The 9,098-nt window shown below is 57.2% G+C and overlaps 1 protein-coding gene across 2 annotated transcripts; it reads right to left on the bottom strand.

Annotated features, from left to right (window-relative positions):
- Positions 1 to 897: 897 nt before the first annotated feature.
- Positions 898 to 9,098, bottom strand: TMEM214 (transmembrane protein 214). Of its 2 annotated transcripts, XM_045809231.2 has the most exons (17): positions 8,902 to 9,097; positions 7,831 to 8,030; positions 7,117 to 7,267; positions 6,682 to 6,816; positions 6,343 to 6,425; positions 5,790 to 5,895; positions 5,596 to 5,677; positions 5,201 to 5,302; positions 4,686 to 4,827; positions 4,276 to 4,367; positions 3,952 to 4,000; positions 3,644 to 3,757; positions 3,360 to 3,477; positions 2,715 to 2,811; positions 2,358 to 2,526; positions 2,072 to 2,217; positions 898 to 1,846 (listed from the first exon to the last, which is right to left on the bottom strand). In XM_045809231.2, the coding sequence occupies exons 1-17, from the start codon at positions 9,044 to 9,046 to the stop codon at positions 1,720 to 1,722; spliced, it is 2,058 nt and encodes a 685-aa protein (XP_045665187.1). In that variant the 5' UTR covers positions 9,047 to 9,097; the 3' UTR covers positions 898 to 1,719. The 2 variants fall into 2 exon arrangements, with proteins under 2 accessions (XP_045665187.1, XP_045665188.1); XM_045809232.2 differs by lacking the exon at positions 898 to 1,846 and having other exon boundaries at positions 2,079 to 2,217; positions 4,272 to 4,367; positions 8,902 to 9,098.

Genomic DNA, 9,098 nt, shown 5'->3' on the forward strand with positions numbered 1-9,098 from the left:
GCGAATGGGAAAGTGGTAGCTGGCCACCACTATGCTGTGCTGGCAGGTGTCTGATGGAAGCAGGAGCCAGCCTGCGGGAGCTGGAGTGGGCAGTGTGCCTTTGGTGCTGCTGAGATGGGAAACATTCAAGGAAAGCAACCTGAGGCGAGAGCGGAAAACCTGTTCAGCTCTCTGACTTCAAAGTCTCAGGTGAAACACAAAAAGGGACTTTGGTGATAGACCTTTGACTCACGTGTCTCTTGGAGTCCTAAATCTTTCACTCATTGCCTTATAAAACCAATTAATAAGTTAAGGTCCTGGCAAGGAAGAGGACACCACCGGTCACAGACCAAGAATTCCCCTGGGAGGGGGTAATCAGAAGGGGGAATGAAGCATGAGAGACTATGGACTATGAGAAACAAACTGAGGGCCTCAGAGGGGAGGGGGTGGGGGACTGGGATAGACCGGTGATGGGTAGTAAGGAGGGCACATATTGCATGGTGCACTGGGTGTTATACGCAACTACTGAATCATCGAGCCTTACATCGGAAACCGGGGATGTACTGTATGGTGACTAACATAATATAATAAAAAATCATTAAAAAAAAAAAAAAAGAATTCCCCTGGGAGACCGTCCCTGCTTTCCCCAGCTTAAAATACTCAAGCTATCAAGGCAAATCTTGGGACATGAATCACAGTGACAAGTGAGACAATACGATTAGGGGAGCAAAAGGAGGGTCTGAACAGGCCAAAGTTTAGAATGATGGGTACGAGCTTTCCCTGCCAGAAGCTCAACTGCTGCCAGTGGCTACAAGCCCCAGGAGGCAGGCGGCCAAAGGAGAAGGTGCGTGTGCCCGACATTTTGTTGTCCTGTTCACAACTATGGGAACTCCTCTGTGAGGACGCAGAGAGGAAGGCTGGAAACCAATCTGTGTCCTTTATTTCACCTGGTAGAGGTGTACTGAGGAGCCATCTGCTGAATGCTGTCTCGACAGGCTGCTGGAAGGTTCACTGGGCCTGAGGCACAAACTACTTGGCCTTTGCTCTCCAGACGGATGGTAGGGGTGGGCAACGGGGAACAGCTGAACCCTGAGGCAGAGTTCCCCAGCCCTGGAGGGGAGTGGAGGGTAAAGAAGTAGGACCACGATGGAGGGAGCAGTGAGAGGCCTCAAAGGACTGAAGCTGGGCATCCGGAGGTGAGAGGCCTTTCCGTCCAGCCCTCTTGTCCAGCGACAGGCACGCCCAGGCTGTGGGCTGAGGTGAAGCTGCCGTTGCCCACCGTGGGGCAAAATTCTTCCAGAGGGCTCTTTCCTCATTTCACTGTGGCTGAAGTCTGGGAGCAGGAAACTTCCATCACAAGAATGCAGCTGTCACTTGGTGGAATCCCACCGTTCTGGAGATGAGCTGTCTGGGCTTTAGGAAGGAGATGGAAGGAAGTGGAGAGCAGGAGAGGAGAAGGGGCGACAGAGGTTAGCAGCCCGAGGACAGAGGCTGGGAGCTCCATGCAATAGGCCAGATGAGTGTTCAGTGGGATCAGGGGTAGGAGGCTGAGAGATCTCTGGGCCCAGTCCCCACCAAAGATGGAGGAACTGGGGCAGAGGCCACCAGCCACTCCCTAGGAGACAGAACTCAGGCACCAAGTAAAAAAGACACCTATGCGGAACTGCCACCCTCTCCTCTACCCGCCAGCAGTCACAGACGGCCTGCCCCAGACAGCACCGGGGGTCAGGGAGGCAGGGCCTACTGCTGGGAGATCATGGCAAGTGCCCAGTCCAAGAAAGCCATGGTGATGTCCTGTAGGCGGAGCCAGACCCAGACGGCAGCCTCACTGAGCTGTGTCTTCACGCAGTCCCAGGTCACGTCACCTCTGCAAGGAAAGCAGAACATGTGTGGGAGTTGAGAAGCACCGCTGTGTCGGGTCACAGGGCTGCAGCTCAGACGAGTAGCCTGTATCCCAGAGAAGCCAAGGGATGTGCAAGGGGCGGGGTGGGGTGGGGCGGGGCACGGGGAGAGACTGAGCACTGAGCCTCGTCCCTGCGGAGACGGCATGGCGCTCTGGGGCTCCTGATGGAGCTCGGGAGGACGGGCTCACCTGCACGCCTCGTGGCAGTGCTCCTGGGTCCGGGCCAAGGCCTCCAGCAGTGCGTGCCACCACGGCAGCAGCACATTCTGGGAAAGAAGCAGGAGCAGCTCCCTCAGAGACTGGAGCAGCTGGGTCAGGGTATCGGGGAGCTGGATCTGTAGTCGGAGTGCAGAGAGTGGAGGGGTTAGAGCGCTGGGAGAATGCATCCTGGCCCCAAGGACCAGCTCCAGGTGGAGATGCACCTTCCAGCCCTGGGGAGACCAGCCCTTCCCTGACCTCCCTGTCTCTGGCTTACCCTCTGGAAGAGGCTGGTGAGGCTGTCACCAAACCACGCAAGGTGGGAGGCACAGTGGACAGAAAGAAAGCTGACTGTGGCATTGGTGTAGGCCCAGGCCAGCTGCAAACCGGGCCTCACCACAGTCAGCAGGTGGGAGCCCCAGGCCGGCAATGTCTCCTCTAGCCAGCTGCGGGAGAAGACGGGGAGAGAAAGGAAGGCTGAGTTTCCTCAGATGGCTCAGCTCCCCAGGAACAGCTGTGGGGCAGGAAGGCCTTAGGAAGGGAAAACTGCAATCATTTCCCACTGATGCTGTCACCACCCTGAACACCGAGCCCTCTCCCTCCCCCCTTTCTCTCCTCCCCAGGAGGTGCTCACCTGTAGCCCCGCAGGCTGTAGGAGTAGATCAGGGCACACGCTTGCTGGCCAGCGGGCAAGAACCCAGATGATCGAAGCAACCGACCAGAAAGGGAAGCTGAGTGAAGGAGAACTCTGGTGAGCTGGGGGGTGACGGGGGCAGGGAGTGGGAGACAGACACTGCAGGCCCCAGAGCGGGCCCAGTGCAGGATGGAGCAGAACTCGGAACCGGAGCAGAGCTCCAGTCTGTGCCGGAGCACGCTCGCTCCCACCGAGGGATGCGGGCCTGGGGCGCTGAGCCCATTCCTCCTGCTGAGACTGGTGAACGGGAGAGAGGCAGCCAGGTAGGAGGCAGGAAGCCTTGGGTTTGAGGGCCCTCCCGTCTACTTACCGGCTGTGTTCTTAAGCTAATTGCTAAACCTGACCCTCCATTTCCTCAGGGGTTAAAAAGGAGACAGCACTTACTCAAACAAGACCATAAATACACAGATATTTCTACACGGGAAAGCAACGGTCCAATCTGAGTTGGTGACGTCGTAGTTGTGGGCGGAGAAGCCTGTCTTCTGTAGCATCAGGGCAAAGCTACACGTTAGGGCCAGTGGGTGCTACACGTGGCTCTGGGCCCCACCCTCATGCCATCTCCCCTGCCTGCCAATTCTTGCTTACCCTGGAAAGAGCTGTGTGACCGGAAGTCGTGGCACAGGAAACCTACGACAAAGATCAGCACCAACAGGAGTAGCCGTGTCCACGGCAGCCGGTAGCCCCGTGCCTGGTGTAACAGGCCCTATGACGAGAGGGGCGGGGAGCGCCGGTCAGAGGGAGGGGGTGGGCTTTGCCTCCGAAGGAAGAGGGCTAAGCCCTCACGTGACCCCAGAGGCAGCGTGGGCTCTGGGGGTGCTGAGACAGAGGTGCCGGCCAGGTGGGGGTGCGGGAGGGCTGGGCGCTGGCACCTTGCAGGCGGTGTCGCAGGTGATGGCATCCTCCCGGCTGCAGCTGCCCTTCCTTAGCAGCTCCTGGGTGGTAAGCTTGAAGGACTGGATGGTTTCTTGCAAGGACTTCTGCGTCTGTGGGATAAGAAAGTCTGGGTTGAGAGGATAACATTTAGCCTGTAAGGGAGCTCTAAGCTCCCACCCTGCTTCACTGTCCGCACCAAATGCGCCAGTACAGTGCCTTGTCAGCAAAGGGAGGGCAGCGGTTGAGGGGTACGAACCCAGAACCCAGACGAGGCTCAGCCTGCCATGTCCTCCCAGCTCCTCACCTTCTTGGGAATCTGCTCCCAGGACCTGAGCAGGTGCTCCAGCAGCAGGCTATGGGGAAAGCACAACCCCTTCCAATCAGGGCGCCCACTTGGCCCCTCCCATCCTCCTGTCCCCCATTAGGCCCCGCTCCTTCACTTCCCTCCCACAGTGAGCAGCTTCCTAGGGGCCACCCCAGCCATGTTCCCACTCAGTTGGAGAGGCACAAACCCGAAGGACAGTGACAAATGTTCCCCTTCTGCTTCTAGGCCAGGGACAGGCTGGGAAGCACGGATTAAGGCTTCTCTGTATGAATCAGAGGTAGGCAGCCCCCCACCCCCACCTGCCTGGACTGTGACAAGTGCTTGGGGTACAGCTGCCTCCAGACACTGGCGCTGAGGGGGTCCACCGTCAGGCACTCGGTCAGGCTGCTCAGGAGCTGCACAGGGGACAGGAGAGACTGATGGGGTCCAGGGCTGCTGGAGGAGGACAGTGCCACCCAGGCAACACACCCACCCCAAGGATGGGGAAATCATGCCAAGACCCCAGAAACCTCTGAGAGGCCATGGGGGAGGCTGCGGCTCCCAAGCTAGAGCCTGACCTCGAGGATCACCCGAGCATCTTTTCAGCTCTGTCCTTGTGAGGGCGGCGAACGAGTGAGGGGCGGTGCTGAGGAGCGAGCTAAGGGGAGGGCCAGGAAACAGGTTTCGCGAAGGCAGGGGGGGACCTCTGCGGCGGCCTGCCATCATTTCCTCACCTCTTTCTTCATCTCAGGAGGGCAGCTGGGGGTGGCTCTGGACAGGAAGGAGGGGAAGTATGTGTGCAGGGTGGATTCCGGCTTCGCCCCAAATGCCAGCACCTTTAGTCGGGGGTAGAGCTGACACAGCTGCTCCTGCAGGCTGGGGTGGGGGTGGGGAGGAGAGCCAGACACAGGCTCTAAATGGAGCTATGTGATGTGTCCCTTTGCCTGTCTCTGCCCTGTCTGCAGGAGGGGAGTCGCTAAGGGCCTTATAATGGCTTTAAGTCTTTTTAGACTCAGAGACTCCTTGGAAAATCTGTTGGAAGTCATGGATCTTCTCCCCAGGAAAATGCCCATATGCCAAACACACTTGAGGGTCCATATAATTTTAAGGGGTTCACCGATCCCTTGAACTTGCAGGTTGAGAATCCCAGATTTAGGGTGGTTGGAGAAGAAGGGACAGGAAATATCCTGCCTGCTCTTGACCCGCTGCTGGGATCCTTCACAGCAGGTGTGCCCCAGGGCAGTCCTACCTGGGTGTCAGGGAGTTGTTGGGCATGTAGGCAAAGTCCAGAAGTGGGAAGAAGTCCTTGGGGCCAATCATGCCAAAGCCCTTGGTGAGGTTGGGGTGCATCCTATGGGGGAAAGGAAGAAACAGACTTGGTGCGGACTACCAGGTAGGCTGTGATCCCAGCTGAGACCAACATCTAGGAAAAAGGGTATGAGCTCAGTTCCACCCCCTATCCCTCAATGCTTTCCCCCCTTTCCTTCCTCACGATCACGTTCTGACTGGTAGGAGCTGGTCCTGGTTTTCCTCACAGCTATGGACACCATCACAGCATCCCATTTTACTCAAACAGTTACCTTGGCCACCATGGGCCTTCCTGGCTGACACCACCCCCTGCCCCCCGTCCCGCCAATTACTCACAGGAGCAGCCGATCCAGGTATGCGATGGCGAAGGGAGACAGAGACTTGATGCCCAGCACAGGCAGCATGATCCCTAGCCACACTGAGGAGACAAAGGTCAGGGAGGAAGCCTCGCGCCTGGACCCACTGGGGATGTTAAAGAGGAGCTTCCTGCCTCCAAGACCATCCCTCTTTCTTCCCCACTTCTTGGTTACCTTTCAGTCCTTCAGTGAGGTTGGTAAAACCTGCTTGACCCAGGGCCCACATGATCGTCAGACACTTTGCTGGTCGGCTCTGGTGAGACCTTAGCAGTTCCAGGAACTGAGGAGACCAGTGGGAAAGGCAGGTTGCAAAAGGGCAAAGCACCAGGAGCACCCCCAAAGCCAGGCAGGAAGAGATGTCAAAAGGGAGAGAAGGGACAGGCCACGGAGCAGCGCAGCACTGGAGTAGCACAGGGTGGTGATCAGAGCATGTGCTCTCGCACCAGGCTGTGGCCTTCACACATACTTGCTGCTTAACTAGTTCACTAACTAGGCAAGTTACAGAACCCCTCTGTGGCTCAATCTTCTCATCTATAAGACAGGAATAACGGTGGTACCCACCTCATATACATACAAAGCAGACCCAGAGCAAGGACTGGCGGTGTTAGCTACTATTACTGGTCTTACAGGGGCTTCCACTATCCCTTAATTAGGTCCAACAGTGTAGATTCACCCAGTCTCCCCAGTCCTAGCCCCTCTGGTGTCCCCACCACCACCCTGAGCTCACCTTGCCCAGGTTCATGGTGGCAATCTTGGGCTTGTCTTGGAGAACGGCCTGGATACAGATGCGGTAACCATGTAGTGACTCCCCTGGAGAGACAGGTGTTCTCACACCTACATACATTACTTGGTATCCCAAACCCGAAATCTTCCTTCTAGCAGCTGTGAGCCCAGAACCCAGAGCCAGCAACTCCTAACTTCCTCCTCTCTTTCCAAAAGAGTATTGAGATTAGCACGTTTCTTTGCCAGAAACAGAACCACCCAGCCAATCTGGAAGTAGGGAAAAAGGGAGCAGTAGGTTCCCAGTATGGGGCGGTGCTATCCCTCAGAGGGGGCCCCCTCTCACCTGGTGTCTTATCCAGCTCTTGCAGCATTGTGAACAGACAGTGGTCAAAAAAGAGCTCCAGAGACCCCGCTGCCTTGGCCAGCAGCCCTCGGATGATCCCACGAAGCTCCCGGCTTACCAGGCTGTAGGGATAATCTGGGGCCGAAAGGCCTCCACATGAGTGCTAGGACCAGAAGCTTCTGCCAGCGCTGAGAGCTCTGCTGCACTCTCCGAGAACGGTGAGTGCACGCAGAGGTCCCTGCACTCGGCTGGCATCCTTCCTGTCCCCACAAGGCCCACTTTCACAGCCATGATGATTTGAGAACAGCTTGAATCACGCACATAAATCAGGACAGTGAGGGGCACTGGGCTCTCTTACTGACCAATGTGCTTACACACAGCCCTTTCAGTACTTTCTTGAACTTGTCTGATTTTGAGGGAGTTCAAAGAACTAACCGTGAGTATGCTGGCTTAGTGTGGGTTCACTTAGAGGCGCTTGGAGCTTGTAGTTGAGATAGCTGGCCAGGTCCTTCAACCACACGGATGGGTTCCCAGAGAACACGCTCTGGCTCTTGTCCAGTTCCTTCTGCAGAGCTGCTATGTCCAGCTGCCAGCGACACAGCCCCCCACCCCCCCGTGGTGAGTTATGAGTGAGCAGAGGGAAACAGGGTAGAGGTGGGAAAATGGTTGAACTAGGTGAAGGTAGAGGAACGAAGGATTTCTGCTTTTAAATGTTAAGTATGTGGAATGCCACAGTATCGCTGTAGCCAGATGTTTAGATAACATAGCACAGCTTGGACTGCTGATCTCGAGGCCCAATACTCTCAAGCCCTTCACATGTTTGAGGGGACCAGGTGGAAAATGAAAGATCACTGCTTCCATGGGGGCGATGAACCACGGCCGTTTCTCCACCCTCTCCCCGGTATCCCTGAGTCTTCCTGGCTCTCCTTGAACTAATCTAGGTTTCCCTATAAACTTATTTCCTTACCTATCTTAAATGCAAACATTCTATCCCTTGGGGTTTCTGCCCTTTTCTGAACGCCTCCTCCCAATCAGTACTGTCCCAAGTTTCACAGGTGCCTCAGTGGCCTTCCCCACCTTCTGCTCCTTTCATCTTCTTTATACCTCATGTCCCTGTCGTCTCCCCACCTCAAGTCTAGGTACACTCACAGCTTTCAGTGCCTCTTCCAGGCTGCGGAAGCGGCCCTGCTTCTGGTTTTGGTTGGTGAGGGTTGCCACCTTCTTAGTCTGCTTCTTGTTTCCTGGTTTCTTAGGCTCCGCAGCAGGGGGTGGAACTTGCTCCTTATTCTGCCGCTTCAGGATTCTCTCAAAGCCCCGCTCGTAAAGGGTGCTTGTCGTCTGGATTGGAGCTGGGGTAATGACAGGCAGACAAAAGGTCATGAGGGCCTCACAGGAACCGTGGTCCCTTCCCCCACATTGTCACCTAATTCATCTTCAGCGAGGAACCTGCCTCAAAACCCCTGCTTGCTGTCATGCTTAGGGAGCAGGCTGGGGAGCCCTCCTACTTCTTTCAGTCATGGCAGCTCTTGAGTTCACAGGCCCTTTCACAGCGATGAGGCATTTCTTTATTAGATCAACCTGAGGATGTGGGAACTAGTGGAGGGGTCGCATACAGAGGGCTGGCTTCCTTGGTCAGTGGCTACCAGTCCGGGAGGTCAGGACTTTTCCATCTGGGTTCCAGTGTGACAACTCTCTAATCAACAAGTGGCAAGCTTCCCCCACTCCTCTTGGAGACTTTGGGAAAACAGACACCACATACAATGCTCGGTGGGTGTCGAGAATGAGGCCTCCCGAGCGTCTGCCCCGCCCCGCAACGCTGCTGGTTACTCAAGGAGGCGGCACCGTGTACAACGAAGGCTGCCTCTCCCCAGCTCGCAGACACCTGCCCGGGGAGGCCAGGCTAGGGCGGGAACAGCTGGTAGCGCGTGTGTGCAGACCGCAGTCCTGGTCCCCTCTGACATGTGATCTCGGGAAAGGCATCTAACTCCACTGGGCCTCAGTTTACTCATCTGCCAGGCGAGGACAGCTCCCTCCCAGCGCTGTCTACCTCCCGTGAGGCTCACGAGGCAACGCGCGGTAGCTGACCGGGGCGGAGGGGGGGGGTGCCGATCGGCAGGAGAGCCCAGGGCCTCGCGTGGCTGCCCGCTACCTCGCCGGAGGGACAGGCCTGGGGCCGGGCGGCGGCGCGGGCGGCCGGCCGGCCGGGGTGGGGGTACTCACGGGTCAGGTCGTATTTCCACACACCGTTCGCCTCCCCGAGAGCCCGGCGGTCCGCTCCGCCGCTTCTACCACTGCCGCCGGCCCCGGGCCGCCGCCCCTTCTTCACCACCTCCCAGCGCCCCCCACCAGCCGCCTTGGCTGCCATGGCTCAGACCCTCCCGCCACTGCCACCTCCCTGGGCTTTCCGGTCCGGCGCG

The sequence above is a fragment of the Ursus americanus genome, chromosome 7 (genome assembly GCF_024610735.1).
Source record: "Ursus americanus isolate L20-20 chromosome 7, mUrsAme1.1.p, whole genome shotgun sequence".
In the NCBI taxonomy this organism is placed as follows: domain Eukaryota; kingdom Metazoa; phylum Chordata; class Mammalia; order Carnivora; family Ursidae; genus Ursus; species Ursus americanus.